Source organism: Lolium rigidum, unplaced genomic scaffold (genome assembly GCF_022539505.1).
Source record: "Lolium rigidum isolate FL_2022 unplaced genomic scaffold, APGP_CSIRO_Lrig_0.1 contig_21203_1, whole genome shotgun sequence".
Lineage (NCBI taxonomy): Eukaryota > Viridiplantae > Streptophyta > Magnoliopsida > Poales > Poaceae > Lolium > Lolium rigidum.
The window spans coordinates 222330-241774 of NW_025899975.1; the positions used below are offsets into that span (position 1 = coordinate 222330).

Below are 19445 nucleotides of genomic sequence, written 5' to 3' on the forward strand. Positions count from 1 at the left end.
TCACTTGCCGCTTGCAAAAACGCGTAGAAGATCTTGATCACGGCGCCACGAACGGGCAGCACCTCCGTACTCGGTCACACGTTCGGTTGTTGATGAAGACGACGTCCACCTCCCCGTTCCAGCGGGCGGCGGAAGTAGTAGCTCCTCTTGAATCCGACAAAGCACGACGGCGTGGTGTCGGTGGTGGTGGAGAAATCCGGCGGAGCTTCGCTAAGCGTGCGGGATGTGGTGGAGGAGAGAGAGCCGCTAGGGTTTGGGAGAGGGGGGCGCCGGACTCAAGGGGTGCGGCCACCTTGGTGGTTGTATGGGTGGCCGGCCCCCTCCCCTTGGTCCCTCTTTATATAGGTGGAAGCCCCAAGTGTTGGACTACAAGTCTCCGAATAAGACCCGTGTAACGGCCCCGGATAATACCCCTAATAGATTTTGCTTGTTCTTTTTCTTTTATGCATCATCATGTCATCATGCATCATATCATCCACAAGATTTTATCAAATAAAATTATTTTAAATAAAAACTATTTTTCTTTCCCTCTCATATGGTTTATATATAACCTCCTTCTTTTTGTCTCAGATGAAAACATATTTTTCTCTAACTATTTTCGTGTATAAAAATATTTGTAAAACAGTTTTGAAAAAGAAAAAAAAAGGAAAAGAAGTTTTAAAATAAAAATCTACCCCTAACCCTCCCTTGGGCTCCCACTCTCTCAGGCCCATCTCTTTCCCTCCATCCAGCAGCCCATCCCCTTTCCTCACCACCTGGCCCATCTCTCCAGCCCCCAAGTCCACGTACCCCTTCAACCTCATCCTCTCCACGTCGGTGTCGTCTTTCCCAGAGAGCACGCTAGGAGCGTGACTGCGTGGTCCTCCCTCACCACCGACGCCCCCACCTCAGCTGCTCCCTCCCCAGTCCCCTCTCTTTATCTCTGCCTGGACCGCTTTTTTTTTCCCCTCTCTCACTCCTCCCTCGCCCCTTTCTTTCTTCATCTGCAAGCAAGCGGGGATTTCTCCCCAACAACCACCACCACCGTGAGCATCTCCACCATGGCGCCGTCGTTCGAGGCCACCCCTCGCCGAGCTGAGACCACCGAAAGATGCGCCTCGTCGTCCTCTACATCCTGGTGCGAGGAATCGTTCCGAAGCTTCACAAATCGAGCGCAGCGTCGCCGATTCCCCGAGTCGGTCGCCGTCCATCTTCTTCAATTCCGGCCGCCCTCATCCTCCTCCGGCCAAACCGAGCACACCCCCGGCGTCCTCGTGTTCAGGCGCACCCCCGACGTCCTCGCGCTCGTCCTGTTTCGGTCGCAGCCATCAAGTTCTTCTCCAACCCGTGGTTTCCGCCATGGCCTCTCCATCCCGAGCTCCGCTCGTGTCTCCATCAAGTCGTGGTGCAGCTCACTCACATCAACAATGGTACTGCAGCGCAGTGGTTTGTTCCTTTGCTACAGAAGTACAGATCGAGAGGTCTTTGGTTCAAATCCTGCCCGAGGCATTCCCTCACCTTTTTGCCTTCTATTTTTGTTCAGTTATCGTGGCCAGATATGCTTCAATAACCGTGGAGCCTTTCCACTTTCAACATCAGATGCAGCAGCCAGATGGTTCGTTCCCTTGCCTGGATCCTGGAGATCCTGAGTTCAATTTGCACCACATGCAAATTAAGCCCATCTCTTTTTGCTCTGTTTTACCAGATCTGTTAGATCTTATGCTGAATGGGCCTCAGCCCAGACCCTCCGACGCAGCCCGCTAACCATCGCCTCTCGTGGGCCAGAGCTGGTCCGGCCCTCTCCCTTCTCTGTTTTCTTATTTTTGATTTGCAAAATGTTGCTAAAATCATATCTTTAAATCTCTAACTCGAAATAAAATACTTTATATATGAAAATTGATCAGAAAAACATAAGGAACATGAATATGCCATCCATATACCTGTTTGCATCTCGCATCATGTCGCGCGTTGATAGTTCGTGCATACCACCTAACATATATGCGGAGTATTTCGGGTATCCACCTAAGATTTCCCCGCTCCGTTTAATATTGAAGTAGCTCACCCTTGCCATGTCGTGCCATGTTAATCAACACTTAAATTTGCCGGTAGAAATGCAACTCCAACCTAATTTGTTTGTCCGGGGTTCCGACTCCGATTAAATTGGATAAGTGCATCGCATCATCCTTGCCATGTCATGCATGCATATCATATCATGAGCATGCCGATTCTTCTTCCGTAGTTGTAAGCTTTGCATCCGATGTGTGTTCCAGCATTTGCTTCTTCCCGGATAGGATCACAAAGTGGTGTGGTGAGATACGACAAGTCTCCGGATGTTCCTCGATGAGCTTTAACAGGCAAGCATTTCCCCTATACTCCTGTCCCTGCAGGAGTCGCTAACCTATTTTATTTTGCCTTCTCCCTCATGCTATCCTTAAGTTGCGTTCTTGTCACGTGTCCTTTCTACTTGTTACCTCAAGCAGCCCATATTGCCACCATCACCTCCCACGGCTATTGTTTGGTTATCGAGTCCGCCTTGCGAGTCGTAGTGCATGCTAGTGCTCGTTTTATCTCGTTACCGATTATCGTTATCTTATCGGGCTATATGTTGGGAAGAATCATGGTTACTTTAGTTGTTGACATTTGCTTTGCGGAGGCATCGGTGGGTCAGCTGATCGTTTTGTGACGGCTCACTTGTGTTTCCTAAATAACTTAGGACCTGAGTTCCTGTTATCTGTTCCGAGACTGAGCGCTCTAACCACACGTGGGTATGCTTACCGGGTCTCCCCTCGACCACTGCCGGAATCTACAGCTTTGTCCAGTGGCCAGAATTAGTTTGAATGTTTTGTTTCTCCCGGGCGTGCAAGCATGTTTCTTTGTGGTCAGATGATATGATGTCACTTTTGGGGCCTTGTACCCCGTTGTCTCTTGCACGTTCGTAGGTTGCGGAGCCGCTGCGAAGTGGTCATCCCGCTGGGCACTGATCACCTAGTACGCTGACGCAATAGCTGAGTCCGTGTCGGAGTTTCGATCGGGCTCCGAAACGGGTTTAACTTAGTTAGGTGGCTTCCTGGACATTGTTGTCGTGAAGGAGAGTGCGAGTCATGATATCCACCTGTCGCAAGTGGATCGAGCGTGCGTGTGGGCACATTTGGGCACCCCTGCAGGGTTACAATCTTATCGATAAGCCGTGTCCGCGGTTATGGACGACTTGGAGCTGTATGACTCGACCATAGACAACTTACACCTGTTGTTTCAATACTAATACCTTGCATAGTAAGATAGAACAACTTAAATAATATCTGGTTAAAACTTGATAACCGTGTGAGTGCCTTTGTAAGTACCTCTTTGCGAAGGGGGAACATATCGGCTGAGTTATGTTTGTAGAGTATAGAACTGTTAGATTATGCGCTCTCTCATCTTCTCTGATTAGACGAATGTTGTAGAGTGTCTCTATAGGTTTTTAGTGCTTGCGCGCTGCCTCTTAACCCCACCATATTTCCTATGACGTTCCTCTTGCGTCCTCTAAGTCCCCTGCGTGCCTCAAGTACAAAGGACGACTGGTTGACGAATGCTTATACGTCTTGAAGTCTTGTTAAGTACGAACCCGTACTTATTGCTGCTTCTACGGGATATAACCGGGCAGGTATGAAGATATGTTCGATGAAGACGACGTTAGCAAGGTTACCCTTTCGGCTTGGCCCAGGCGGGGTTATGGACGCCACTGGTTATCTTGAGGACTCTTAGTCCAATTTGTATCTTGTCCGTACTCGGACGTATTCGATCTTCTGTATGATTTGGATCTTTGTATTGTATATTTGTATCTTGACTCGTTGGAGTCGTTGTTGTAATATATGTATCTTGTGGGCTCTATTGTAATCCCGTTGTAATGTTACCGCTCGTGTTAATTCCTCTGGCATCACGTGTGTGATTCGTCGCGCACGTCGTGTCGGAGGGCGTCTCTGAATCGATATCGTGCGGATTTCGGCGGGTTCGCTGGGATCCTCATGGTACCGGTTCTGGGGCGTCACAACCCGAACCCAAAACCTTCCATGTGATAGGGAAACCTACCCAAGGTGGGAATCCCACTTGAGGTGGGATTCCCCCCTTCCATGTGAGGGGGTGGCCGGCCCCCTTTGGGGAGTCCACTTGGGACTCTTCCCCCTTAGGGTTGGCCGGACATGGGAGGTAGAGTCCCTCCGGGACTCCTCCTTCCTTAGCGGTTTCTTCCGGACTTTTCTAGAACCTTCTAGAACCTTCCATAGAACCTTCCGAATCATTTTCAAACACATAAAATGACATCCTATATATGAATATTATTCTCCGGACCATTCCGAACTCCTCGTGATGTCCGGGATCTCATCCGGGACTCCGAACAAATATTCGAACTCCATTCCATATTCAAGTTCTACCATTTCAACATCCAACTTTAAGTGTGTCACCCTACGGTTCGCGAACTATGCCGACATGGTTGAGTACTCACTTCGACCAATAACCAATAGCGGGATCTGGAGATCCATAATGGCTCCCACATATTCAACGATGACTTAGTGATCGAATTAACCATTCACATACGATACCAATTTCCTTTGTCACGCGATATTTTACTTGTCCGAGGTTTGATCTTCGGTATCACTCTATACCTTGTTCAACCTCGTCTCCTGACAAGTACTCTTTACTCGTACCGTAGTATGTGGTCTCTTATGAACTTATTCATATGCTTGCAAGACATTAGACGACATTCCACCGAGAGGGCCCAGAGTATATCTATCCTTCATCGGGATGGACAAATCCCACCGTTGATCCATATGCCTCAACTCATACTTTCCGGATACTTAATCCCACCTTTATAACCACCCATTTACGCAAAGTGGCGTTTGATGTAATCAAAGTACCTTTCCAGTATAAGTGATTTACATGATCTCATGGTCATAAGGATTAGGTAACTATGTATCGAAAGCTTATAGCAAATAACTTAATGACGTGATCTTATGCTACGCTTAATTGGGTGTGTCCATTACATCATTCATATAATGATATAACCTTGTCATTAATAACATCCAATGTTCATGATTATGAAACTAATCATCTATTAATCAACAAGCTAGTTAAGAGGCTTACTAGGGACTCATTTGTTTGTTTACATAACACACATGTATCAATGTTTCGGTTAATACAATTATAGCATGGTATATAAACATTTATCATAAACATAAAGATATATAATAACCACTTTTATTATTGCCTCTTGGGCATATCTCCAACAATCTCCCACTTGCACTAGAGTCAATAATCTAGTTTACATTTGTAAAGATATAACACCTTGGCCTTCCGGTGCTTTATCATGTTTTGCTCACGGGAGAGGTTTCAGTCAACGGATCTGACACGCTCAGAAACGTATGTATTTTGAAATTCATTTGCGTCTTAACGCATCACTCATTTTCCAAATGAGTCGGCATTAAATATGTTTGGTCTTCTCGGTGGAACCTTAATTCCGCAGTCTGAAATATGTCACTAATATTGTCATACACAATATAGCTTCAAAGTTCTGACACTATCGGAACTACACCAAGTTCTCAAAGAACTTCTTGACTTAACATCCTCAATCATTGTCAAAACAATGACATACTCTGCCTTCTTTTGTAGAATCAGTCACAATATTTAGAACTCTTCTAAATCTAGCATTGTGCTACCTTTTAAACAATACTTAGTCTAATTTGAGATTGAAATTTTATTTTTATATGTGACAAAACCAATATCGGTGTAACACCTTACAGTGACTTGTTTGTCATTTCTCCATACAAAACTATTTATATATCCTTGGTTCTTCTAAAGTACACAGGGATTTTCTTACTGTTTGTCCAATGATCATCACATGAATCATTCTGGTATATGCTCCTAATATTTTAGAGCACAGGACATCTGATTGTGTACATATTAATTGTGATCTAAATCACTCATGTGTTTTTACTCATTGAGTGTCAGATACACTCAAGTCTTGTTAAAATTTCACATGACAAGAACATTTTCTTAATATTTCTATATTGAACTACTTCAATATCCTTTCTATGTACTTTGACTTAAACTTATTATGTGTTTCAATCTATCTTCGTAGATCTTGACACTAAATATGTTTCGGTCCATATTCTTTCATTGAAGTAAATTCTCAATGAAACCTTTTATAATCAAGTATATAATTACATCATTTATAACCAACTATATGTATCTACATAAAGTATTATAAATATGTCTCAGCGCTCCCACTTAATTTCTTGCAAATGCAAGCCTCTTCATCGTTTCTGATGAAATCAAAAACTCTTTGACTATTTCATCCGGTGAAGATTCCAACTCCGTGATACTCACTTCATCCAATTGAAGTTCGTTTACCTATCTAGTATTCCACGGACTAGCAAAACAATTGGTTGTATCTTGTATACACCTTTAATACACACTTCGTTAAGTAATGTATTTTGCCATCCTACTATCATATCTCATGAAAGAAATATGTAGCGATTACTAGAATAATCCACATAGACTATAAGCATTGCTACGGAAGATCTAATCTTATCGTAGTCAACTCTTTGAACTTTGTCGTAAACAACTTTTCGACAAGTCGAGCTTATTCAAGGATATTCCATCCAAGTCCATCAATTTTATAGATCCGTTTACTTTCAAAAAGTATTCATCTATCTTGGATTTCATGGCGTATAGCCATTTTAACGGAGTCAGGGCCCATCATAACTTCTTTGTATGTAGTTGGTTTATCATTGTTCAAAAACAATCCTTTGTTCACAAATCATTTATTTGATCACAAAGTAAACCATACCTACAAGGTTCAATAAGTACTTCGATCTCCATGACTATAACATTTTGTAGACATGGGAGCCATGATCGTCGTGGCCGCTTTCGGAACCAATTCCGATGCTGCGCTACTCTGATCATTATGCTCAGGTTCATAAACCTTATCAAGTTTTATTGTCCTCCCACTCAAATACTTCGCTAAAAACAATTTCTTGGAAATTAGTAAGAAACATCGACAAACACTTTTGTCTTTATCTCCATAGTGGAAAGAATTCCCAATCAATTATGTGGGATAACCAACAAAGACATTCATCCGATTTTGGTTGTAAACTTATTTACTTTATGCTATGCATTCCAAAATTTAAGAAAGGACTATTAGGGTTCATACCCATGCCATAACTCGTATGGTGTCATTTCAACGGATCATGATGATGCTCTATTTAGTGTAAAAGCGGTAGTCACTAAAGCATAATCCACAAAAATATAATAGCATCAATATTTTATCTCATCATTGACCCAACAAGGTTTGGATACATCTCTCGGATACTCCATCATCACTATGATACTCCAAGAAACGTGAGTTGTAGAACAATTTCATAACTCTCTTAGATGTTCGCTAAAACTCGTAATTCAAATATTTCCACTATGATCCAATCATAGATATTTGACTTTTCTATTACGATGATTTCCACCTCATGCTGAAATTTATTTGAATCCATTCAAATGTTTCAAACTTCTTCCTTATCGAATATATCCACATATATATACTCAATTCATTGTTGGAAGTTTTCATGAAGTAGAAGAATCTCCCGCACAACCTATGCCCAGTGAACCACATACATCATCATGTATTTTTCCACTAAGTTAGTTTCCCGTTCAACTCTTGGCCTATGAACGGTATTTCAGTCATTCTCTTTACAAAAGATTTGCAAGCGCCAAATGATTCAAAAATCGAATGACTCCAAAAATCCATTTGCATGGAGTTCCTTCATGCGTTCCTTTCTAATATGACCTAAATTGCGGTTCCACTAATAAGTGGAATTCAAATCATTTGCCTTATGGCATTTTAGCGTCAGTATTATGCATGTGTGTTTCACCATTAAGATTTATAATAACTTATCCATCGTACATGGAGTAATGTCATAATTTGAACAACTCATTGTTTTCATTTGACCAGAGCAAAATAACAATTATTAAGTTCTTTATTATAAATTCTAAGGGCTAGATGGGATGCCAACGACGAACATAATAACACTTTATTTTTGTTCCGTAAGTGCATTCCTATCATATTCCTTGTCGATCACTTAGGCCATTGTATTCTTGTATTGCGTTGTTTTGTATGACATTTCATACCAACCAATATGGTACTAATACCCAAGAATTTCATTGTGTGACCAAACTAGGAATACAACCATAACATGTATATCATGTATATACACTCGAGCTAGACTTTCTAGTCTTTTTCTTTATGCCAAAATATCTTTTGTAGTTTCTCTTTTAGCTTTCCTCATTATTCGGAAAATACTTCACCTTCAATAACTTCTAGGTTTGTTGGTCAAATACCAATAACCTTGAGGTTCTTACTTTGAAGTTGATCATCATATGACAAGTGTTTCAGATTTCACTATTAGTAACTTTGTAATATGATGAACAATTCCACTCATAATTTTATCCATTATATCATGACGACTTTCCGAGACCATGTCTGTACATGTTAGGCTCGTAAAGTTTTAACCTTGGTATTCGCATGTGCAAATCTGGCTTGCACCCGTTGTATGCACACGTAGAATCTATCACACCCGATCATCACGTGATGCTTCGAAACGACGAGTCTTAGCAACGGTGCATACTAAGGACGATAACTTCATGGATATGCGAATATTATTAGTGCCCCAATAGTTGGAGGATTGTGACGCCTGGCGTCTTCAACCTTCATACATTCCCATAAAACTTATGAGTTTATGTAGTCTCACCAAATTTATATTCTATCATCTTGCAATAAGGTCTTAGATATCACATATCTCATACCTTGATTATTTCTGAAAACTAAATTTTCAGCTCCATACTTTTCAAACAGATTTGAACTTCAAGTTTCACGGAGACAAGATAACTTTAGGTACTAATTGAAACCATAGCTCTTTGAATCAACAATGTGAGGTTTACTAAAAGTTTGCAATAGGACTTAATCAATTCTTGATTCTTTAACAATACGGTACCAATCCGTAAAGTTTCTTGTCGGATTTTAACAGTATTTCTATCTCAATAACAAGACTAGCGCATGGTAGAAAACGGATGCCAATACTACAAAATTAATTCAAAATACTACTCAGACTATGTTTATGGCAATTAGTTCATGTTTTAATCTAATTACTAATGAACTCCCACTTAATACAACATCCCTCATTGTTGTTAAGTGGTACACGATCCACATCAACTACACCAAAACCGATCATCACGTGAGATGATGTAGCTTCAATGGTGAACATCAACATGTTGATCATATCATCCATATGACTCGTGTTCAACCTTTCGGTTTTCGTTGTCCCGAGGCCATGTCTGTACATGCTAGGCTCGTCAAGCAAACCCAAGTATTCCGCGTGTGCAACATGGCTTACACCCGTTGTATGTGAACGTTGAGTCTATCACATCCGATCATCACGAGATGCTTCGAAACGACGAACCGTGCAACGGTGCATACGAGGGGAGAACACTTTATTATCTTGATATTAATGTGAGGGATCATCTTATAATGCTACCGTCGCGTTCTAAGCAAAATAAGATGCATAAAGGATTAACATCACATGCAATTCATATGTGATATGATATGGCCCTTTAGTCTTTGCGCCTTCGATCTTCATCTCCAAAGCACGGACAGATCTCCATCATCAACGGGCATGATCTCCATCATCGTCGACGTAGCGTCAAGGTCCATGGCGCCGTCTTCATGATCGTCCTCCATGTAGCAACTATTACAACTACTTTGAAATACTACTCAACATGAAATTTAAAGACAACCATAAGGCTCCTGCCGGTTGCCACAATACAATAATGATCATCTCATACATAGTCATCATCACATTATGGCCATATCATATCACCAAACCCTGCAAAAACAAGTTAGACGTCTCTAATTTGGTTTGCATATTTTACGTGGTTTAGGGTTTTCGAGTGAGATCTAATCTACCTACGAACATGAACCACAACGGTGATACTAGTGTTGTCAATAGAAGAGTAAATTGAATCTTCACTATAGTAGGAGAGACAGACACCCGCAAAGCCACTTATGCAATACAAGTTGCATGTCGAGCGTGGAGCAAATCTCATGAACGCGGTCATGTAAAGTTAGCCCGGGCCGCTTCATCCCACTATGCTACAAAGATGCAAAGTACTCAAACTAAAGACAACATAAGCATCAACGCCCACAAAACCATTGTGTTCTACTCGTGCAACCATCTATGCATAGACACGGCTCTGATACCACTGTAGGATAACGTAGCATAGAAAACAAAAAATTTCCTACCGCGAACACGAAATCCAAGCCAAGATGCAATCTAGAAGACGGTAGCAACGAGGGGATTGTCGAGTCTCACCCTTGAAGAGATTCCAAAGCCTACAAGATGAGGCTCTTGTTGCTGCGGTAGACGATCACTTGCCGCTTGCAAAAGCGCGTAGAAGATGTTGATCACGGCGCTCCGAACGGGCAGCACCTCCGTACTCGGTCACACGTTCGGTTGTTGATGAAGACGACGTCCACCTCCCCGTTCCAGCGGGCAGCGGAAGTAGTAGCTCCTCTTGAATCCGACAGCACGACGGCGTGGTGTCGGTGGTGGTAGAGAAATCCGGCGGAGCTTCGCTAAGCGTGCGGGATGTGGTGGAGGAGAGAGAGCCTCTAGGGTTTGGGAGAGGGGGGCACCGGCCTCAAGGGGTGCGGCCACCTTGGTGGTTGTATGGGTGGCCGGCCCCCTCCCCTTGGTCCCTCTTTATATAGGTGGAAGCCCCAAGTGTTGGACTACAAGTCTCCGAATAAGACCCGAACCCAAAACCTTCCATGTGATAGGGAAACCTACCCAAGGTGGGAATCCCACTTAAGGTGGGATTCCCCCCTTCCATGTGAGGGGGTGGCCGGCCCCCTTTGGGGAGTCCACTTGGGACTCTTCCCCCTTAGGGTTGGCCGGCCATGGGAGGTGGAGTCCCTCCGGGACTCCTCTTTCCTTAGCGGTTTCTTCCGGACTTTTCTAGAACCTTCTAGAACCTTCCATAGAACCTTCCGAATCATTTTCAAACACATAAAATGACATCCTATATATGAATCTTATTCTCCGGACCATTCCGGAACTCCTCGTGATGTCCGGGATCTCATCCGGGACTCCAAACAAATATTCGAACTCCATTCCATATTCAAGTTCTACCATTTCAACATCCAACTTTAAGTGTGTCACCCTACGGTTCGCGAACTATGCGGACATGGTTGAGTACTCACTTCGACCAATAACCAATAGCGGGATCTGGAGATCCATAATGGCTCCCACATATTCAACGATGACTTAGTGATCGAATGAACCATTCACATACGATACCAATTCCCTTTGTCACGCGATATTTTACTTGTCCGAGGTTTGATCTTCGGTATCACTCTATACCTTGTTCAACCTCGTCTCCTTACAAGTACTCTTTACTCGTACCGTAGTATGTGGTATCTTATGAACTTATTCATATGCTTTCAAGACATTAGACGACATTCCACCGAGAGGGCCCAGAGTATATCTATCCGTCATCGGGATGGACAAATCCCACTGTTGATCCATATGCCTCAACTCATACTTTCCGGATACTTAATCCCACCTTTATAACCACCCATTTACGCAAGTGGCGTTTGATGTAATCAAAGTACCTTTCCGGTATAAGTGATTTACATGATCTCATGGTCATAAGGATTAGGTAACTATGTATCGAAAGCTTATAGCAAATAACTTAATGACGTGATCTTATGCTACGCTTAATTGGGTGTGTCCATTACATCATTCATATAATGATATAACCTTGTCATTAATAACATCCAATGTTCATGATTATGAAACTAATCATCTATTAATCAACAAGCTAGTTAAGAGGCTTACTAGGGACTCATTTGTTTGTTTACATAACACACATGTATCAATGTTTCGGTTAATACAATTATAGCATGGTATATAAACATTTATCATAAACATAAAGATATATAATAACCACTTTTATTATTGCCTCTTGGGCATATCTCCAACAATTGTTTGCCTCTAAGACAGTGATTCTTTTATTGATACTTTCTACTGATACATTAATTTGGCTAGTATTATCAAGGAAATTTGGCAAACTTTTCTCTAGAGAGCTCAATCTTTTTACAACATCTTCCAAAGTGATATCAGTTTTAACAACATTAGTAGATGGTATTCGTACTAAACTTTCAATTAAATTCAGGCTTCCAAAGCAGGAGTACCCAGAAAATTACCCCTTGTGAGAGTATCCAGAACATACCTATTCCAGCTAGATATACCAACATAAAAATTCCGAAGAAGGATCATGGTAGAATATGTTTTTAGTACATCTATGATGAGCATCACTTATTCTATACCAAACATCTTTCAAACTTTCTCCCCCTTGTTCCCTAAATGAACGAACCTCAACTTCAGAAATACTCATTCTAGCAAGACTAAAACAGACCAACAAAAATAACAACAATAAAAGGAACTAATTTTGTATGTGTGTTTTTGATAAAAAGAAGCAAACAAGACAAATTAAAATAAACTAAGCAAACCAATAACAAGTAAAGAGATTGGAGATGAGAGACTCCCCTTGCAGAAATCCTCTTTCTCCCCGGCAACAGCGCCAGAAAAGAGCCTGCAGTTGTCGTGGGAGTTGGCAATCTCTGTGGTGTAAATTTTCTTCAGTTCCCCGGTAACGGTGCCAGCAAAGAGCTTGATGTTGTGCATAGTATGCAGTTGGGAAACCCTAAGAGGAAGGTATGATGAGCACAACAACAAGTTTTCATTCAGTAAGAAACCAAGGTTTATCGACCAATAGGAGAAAGAAATCACTTCTGAAGGTGTTGCTGGCTGACTTTGGCAGGGCGCACTACCGGTGTCAGCAACAACGTGGAACCTGCACACAACACAACCAAAATACTTTGCTCCAACTTACAGTGAGGTTGTAAATCTCAGTGGTTTTGCCGAAAATAAAGGATTAGAAGTATAGTGTGGAAAGAGATGTTTGTTTGCAGTGAAATAAATAGAACAATGCTTGCAGTAGATGGTTTTATCAGTGTAAAAGAAAGGACCGGTGTCCACAGTTCACTAGAGGTGTCTCTCCATAAAGAAAAATAACATGTTGGGTAAGCAAATTACAGCTGGGAATTGACAGAATAAAGACCATACATGACAAGATGATTACTATGAGATGGGCATTACAACATAATACATAGACCGTAATTGAATTGTGTCTATGACTAATAATCCACCTTCCAGTTATCGTCTGAAACCCTTCTAGTATTAAGTTGCAAGCAACATATTATCGCATTAAGCAATGTGTGTAAAGTAAACAATAGTATTACCCTTAGATAATTTTTTTTCTCCCTAGTAGCAACAACACATCTACAATCTTAGAAGTTATTGTCACTTTTCCCGAAAACTAGAGGCATGAACCCACTATCGAGCATAAATACTCCCTCTTGGAGTCACAAGCATTTACTTGACCAGAGTATCTACTAGCAACGGAGATCATGCAAGATCAAAAATAACATATGAAACGTGTATATAATCGATCTCAACGTAGTATTCAATATTCATCGGATCCCAGCAAACACAACATGTAGCATTACATAAAGATGATCTTGATCATGATAGGCAGCTCACAAGATCTAAAGATGAGGCACATATTGGAGAAGACAACCATCTAGCTACTGCTATGGACCCATAGTCCAGGGATGATGTAACGCCGCAACTTTTGCAACCTTGTTTATTTGTCTAGACTGCAAAAATCAGGGGGGACAAAAACTTTTTCTAAATAGTTTGTTGAGATGATTTGTATTTATCTGCTTTTTAGGTGAATTACCTTGCACTGTTGGTTTAGATGAATTGCCTTGATCTGCTTGCTACAAGATTGTCTTAAGCTACCTCAAAGCAAAACCCATCTAGAGGTAAAACCATCTAGCAACTCACTAACTCAAATCCTTTCATTTGTGGAACCATGAATGCACCTACCCTGAGATCCTCCTTGTGATGCACTTTAGCTCACCGTATCCTTTATTCAAGTTTGGAAAATCACCTACTCCCTAATCCTTTTATATCATGAACCCTAGACACCAACCTTGGAGCAACTCCAATTTTGACTAAGTCCTAAAATTGTAATCCCATTCACTTTTGGAGACTCTAGCTATATCTATCCTTTGCCATCTGAGACAATGGACCTAGCCCTGGTCCTACCCTGTCATGTTTACTTCCTAATCCTACCAATGCCCTTGACCAGATCGATCATCTACCCACTTATCCTTGTTGGTTTTGAAGCCAAGTCAATATGATGTTTTGGCATGCTTAAAAGATTCAATCTTTGGCAGTTGATCTTTAAGCACCCACAATAGTTATATGTGAACTCAATGCTTCTATCTCATCTATTCAACTCCCTTTACAACTCCAACGTCTTGCATGTCTCACTCTATATTTGCAACTCGTATTTTCATCTGGGTCTTATACCCTATCCAATGTTTTAACTCTAGATCCTTTCTCCCACTCTAGTCTTTTGGTTTTTCTTAAAAAATCAAGTTTAATCTTCACAAAACCAAGAGTGGATATGATGGCTACATTATGTAGTAATTGTCTACCCTTGACATCTTATTTCCCAAATTTTATTTTTTACTTTCTTTTGAAGAAAACTTCCAAAACCCTAACTATTTTGTTCTCTAGTTTTAACTACAAAACTACTTCTAGTTTTATTAAACCTTTTGAAATTATTTCTTCAAATAAAACAAGGGAATGAGATTGGTATGTATATCATCTCATCTCTACCAAAGAATGTATTCTATATCATTATTTTATTTTACTTATTTTATTTTCTTTCTGTTTAATAAAATGCATGCTAATGGTACTTATATGTCGTCGTGGTGAACAGACAGATGCCATAGGATGGCTTAAGTTGGGGCCGAATGGACGCAAGAGGATTCGGGGGAGGGTTTGTGATTAGATGGGATGAACTTCCGGATGGTTTCCTCAAGAACTTAGCCAAGGCTAGAGGTTGAAGAAGAAAGACATAAGGAAGAACTCGCTCTAGATCATCATCTTTATTGATCTCAACAGGCTACAAGTTTCTCAGTACAAGTTCTTCTGTTCATGCGTGTGTGTGTAAGAAGGGCTGCCCCCTCTCCTTATATAGGGGAGAGGTGGCTTACAGGGCAAGAAACCCTAATGGCATCTTTGACTAGACAAACTACTTTACAAAGCTACTTTAATCATAGAAGACACCGGAGTCCTCTTTAATCGGAGATGCCGACGTCCTCCGGCTTCTTTGACCGTCATCCTTCTCTTTATCGTCGGCCCTTCGTATAAAGTTACTTTGCTTAGCTCATCTTTGTCTTCTAGCTCTGGAGAGAATCTTTGACCAGTCCTGCCGACCTGCTCGTTCTTCCGGTGGCCCGGTATCTTCTTACCTGGTTCCGGCATACCCCTCTTGGGGATACCGGCTTAGCTTCACTTAGCTAAGTTCTTATCTTTAAGCTCCGGTATGAACATTAAACCGGTATCTTGATGGCTCAAACCATCCGGTTTGGCATGCCTTTGGCATACCGGGGGTCATCCCCCCAACATTAGTCCCCGAAGCTGGTATAGTCTGGCGGATCCTATCCAACAGACCATGCCAGGTTCTTTCTTTTTAGGATACCGGTTTAATCTATCCGGCCTTAGGCTTGGATCCGGCATCTTTGCCCAGATCATTGCTATCTCTTCTCCTTAAGGCATTATCCGGCGTCTTATCCTCCGGCATCTTTGTCATTAAACACTTCCTCGGCGACGTCGAGAATATCTCGGGCCCCGCGCCTGTCAGCGACATGCGCACTGTGACTGACGCGCCAGTGTCGGGGGTCACTTCCCTTCGACTTCTGCGCGCGCATTAACTGCCTCACAGCGAATCCCAACCGCTTCACGGGATCCGTGGGTACCTCCCTGTGGCTTATTATTTCTTCGCGTGTATCACCGTGCCACGTGGTGGCTCGTGGAGCGAACCGTCGCGGCCCACGACCCCAACCGTCGAGGCCCAGCGGTTTCGGCCCACATCTCCCTCTTCCTTTATAAGAGGAAACCACTCCTCCTTCTTCCTTTTCTCGCATTCTCCACCTCCTAGCGCACAGTGCTTTCGCTCTCAGCGCCTCCGCCGCTCCGTTTCGCCGCCCGAGCTCCGCCGCCCAGCGAACCTTCGATATCGCTTCGCCGGACGCCGCCGGACTTCGTCGCGCAAAGAACTTCTGCAGCGCCTCTGCCCCCGCCGCGGCATTGGTGCTTCTTCGAGCTTCTTCTCACCTCGCCGCCGACGGACTACCTCGCCGGCCTTTGGCTCGTCGCTCCTCCGGCGAACCTCTTCCTCATCTACTCCGCCGCCTCAGGTTAGGCCTAATCTGGATTCACTCCTCCTTTGCTTGCTTTCTAGATCTCGACTCGGTAGTGTATTTACTTCTTCTTTTTCTTGCTTTTTCTCTCTTTCGTAGATCTTCACGCGGGGGTATATTGTGGGATTCTTGTTTCTCCTTGCCGAACTCCATGTCTAGTACGGAGTCCTCCTCTACTTCTTCTTCTGCCTCTTCTTCTGCCAGCCGGTGTAGCAGATCTTCCGACGGGCTTACCGCTGATCTTGCTCAGATGGATGCTGAGTCCGGTAGCAATCTTGCCTCCGGCAGCAACCGTGCCTCCGGTAGCAATCGTGCATCCGGTAGCTCTAGCGAAGGTTCCGGTATGGATTCATCCGGTATCACCCGCGGGGCCTGGATGGGCTCCAACGTCACTAAGTTCAAGATTGACTGGTTATACCGGTCCAGGAGGATTCCGGAAGGAGTGTCCTGCCGGCTTCCTCGCGACGAAATCAAACCGGTGCCCGAACCCGGTGAACGAGTTGTTTTCCTTGCTCACTTTGAGCGCGGCTTCGGCCTTCCTGCCTCCGATTTCTTTCGGCGTTTCCTTGATTTCTATGAACTCCAACCTCATCACCTTCCTGGCAATGCCATTTTCTACCTCTCTTGCTACGCCACCTTCATGGAGGCTTACATCGGCATTCGTCCCACTCGTGAGACGTTCGCCCGCTTCTTTGCTCTTCGGATCAATTCCGTTCAGGGCAAGGATATTCCTAAACCCAAACCCCCCGTTCAATGCGGGTCTTGCATCATCGGCTCCCGTCAAGGGAGCCCCTTTTAAGTTCTCCAGTCTCGAGTCATGCCGGCTATGGCAAGGGACCTTTTTCTATGTGAAGAACAAGGGCGCCCCGGACCTTATCAACTTGCCGCCCTTCAATCTGGCGCCACCCACGAGGGCCAACTGGAGCTACAATCCGAAGGACTCTCATATTGAGACCAACCGGATTATACGCTTTATGAGGCAATTGATGAAGGACACCAACATCTGCTCCGATGATATCATCCGCGCCTTTATTTCGCGCCGGGTGCTTCCGCTCAAGCGCCGCATGCACAAGATGAGCGAGATGACGGTCCCGGTGATCCTACAAAGATCACCGGGATTCCCCTTAGCAAGAAGGACGTTGTCCTCAAGGCCGGCCAGATTTGCCAGACCGCCATGCCGGAGGACTGGGAATGGGGCCTTCGGCCTCTCAGTTCCACTAACCACCCGACCCAAGATGTAAGAAATTACGCAACTCGGGTCGGCGTTCCGGTAACTTTCGCATTGCGATTAACCTCTTTTCATCTTTCTTGTTTTTTCAGGCCAAGGACCGTTTCCCCGGCATCTTATCTGACCGACGAGGCCCTGCCCAGAAGCGAGGTTTGGACAAGTTCGACCCCGACCCCGTCATCTTCTGGAAGGATCTGAAGATGGGCAAGACCGCAGCCTCGCGCCTCGGCAGGTCTCCGCCGGAACCCGCTGGTTCGTCCGACGACCTGACCATGCTTGAGGTAGCTTCTCTATTTGTCCTCTCATACTTTACCATCGTTGTTCCTCTGTAGATCCTTCCTCAACCAACATCAACCCGCAGATCCATGAGCACGCCACCCCGATACAGGCCGAGGTTGGCCGAGAGTTCTTGGACAACCTTGTTGTCGGGGGCAAGAAGAACAAGACCCCGGCGTCGGGTGCCGGTCCGAGCCAAGAGCCTCCGGCCAAACGCTTCCGGACCGAGCCTTTATCCGGGAAGCAAGTTGGCACGAGGCGCTACAAGAACAAGCAGATGCCCACTTCCTCCGGGTAAGCCCTGTTTCTTCGCTTTTCTCGTTTCGTTGTGCCTAGTTCTTTTCCGGTTACTTTTTCCAACTCTCTCTTTTTCTCTTTTTCAGCCCTGCGCTCAAGCTTGGGCCCAGGTCTGAGGACTCTGCCGGCTCCGCTGGGGTCTCAACTCCTCCTCCTCGCTCAAGCCCGACACCACCTGGTGCCGGCAACATCTCTGCCTCCCCTCCGGGGGGCACCACAAGTTCGGGGCGCGCGGCCCCCAAATCTCCTGACCACCGCGCGGAGGAGGACCTTACCTCCCCTCCAGAGACCCAAGATACCGGCGCCAGCAACATCGGCGCCGATGAAGAAGCTGCCGGGCGGTCGGAACCTTTGGTTCCTTCCGCCCAAAAAGAAAAGAAGAAGAAGAAGAAGAAGAAGAGTTCGCGCTCTTCCCCCTCCAAGGCCGTGCCGGAAACTTCCGCGCCGGCATCCTCTACCTCAACACCAGAAGCTGCGGCGCCTGACGCCACGCCAATTCCTCCGCCGGAAACTCCTGTCCCTGAGGCGACGCCAACTCCTCCGCCGAGCCAGGGACCCCTCGCAACTACGCCGATGCCGCCGCCGGCAGCCCCCAAGACCATTAAGCGCCTCAAGCCGGGGGAGTCGCGCGGAAAGGCCGTGGAGGCGCTCAGCGGCTCGCGGTCCTTGGTGCTGCATGTCGGGCCCGCCGCCGCCGCGGTCTCGGAGAAACCTTCCGGCCTCCTCGGCCGGATTGTCGAGCTCAAGCGCGAGGGCAAGGAGCTGGGGCACCTTCTCCCTTACGCCGAGAAATGGAACGCGGCGGACATCTCCGCCGCCACGAAGGGCTTGGGGAAGGACCGCCTTCCGGCGCCGGATCCGGCAGGGCCGCGGTCCACTGAAGAACACTTCATGCGACTCAAGCGAGCCGTGAAGGAGTTCGACAGTGCCTGGTACGACGCCACCAGCAATGTCGTGGTAAGTTTCTCCAATTTCAAAGTAATTTTTGCTGATGCCGGTTTGTTTCTTTCCGGATCTTGTCTATCCTCCCAGTCCCCGAGTTTCGGGTTAAGAACTTTGTTCTTAGCGCTAAACTTTACTTAGAAACGCGCAAACCGGCATTGCCAGTCCCCGAGTTTCGGGTTAAGAACTTTGTTCTTAGCGCTAAACTTTACTTAGAAACGCGCAAACCGGCATTGCCGCTCCCGAGTTTCGGGTTAAGAACTTTGTTCTTAGCGCTAAACTTTACTTAGAAACGCGCAAACC

The 19445-nt window shown here is 44.7% G+C and overlaps 1 protein-coding gene across 6 annotated transcripts; it reads left to right on the forward strand.

The window, feature by feature from the left end:
* The first annotated feature begins 965 nt into the window (after positions 1–965).
* Positions 966–2299, forward strand: LOC124680609. Of its 6 annotated transcripts, XM_047215679.1 has the most exons (4): positions 966–1425; positions 1523–1594; positions 1685–1769; positions 2250–2299. In XM_047215679.1, the coding sequence occupies exons 1-3, from the start codon at positions 1041–1043 to the stop codon at positions 1741–1743; spliced, it is 516 nt and encodes a 171-aa protein (XP_047071635.1). In that variant the 5' UTR covers positions 966–1040; the 3' UTR covers positions 1744–1769; positions 2250–2299. The 6 variants fall into 6 exon arrangements, with proteins under 6 accessions (XP_047071635.1, XP_047071632.1, XP_047071634.1 ...); XM_047215676.1 differs by having other exon boundaries at positions 1523–1769; XM_047215678.1 differs by lacking the exon at positions 2250–2299 and having other exon boundaries at positions 1685–1824.
* Positions 2300–19445: the final 17146 nt, after the last annotated feature.

What these genes read in the sequence shown, in the direction of transcription:
- LOC124680609 (XM_047215676.1), top strand. Translation starts at nt 1,041, where the DNA reads ATGGCGCCGTCGTTCGAGGCCACCCCTCGCCGAGCTGAGACCACCGAA. An exon ending in AATGGTACTGCAGCGCAGTG is followed by an intron (nt 1,426 to 1,522) that starts GTTTGTTCCTTT and finishes ATTTTTGTTCAG; the next exon opens with TTATCGTGGCCAGATATGCT.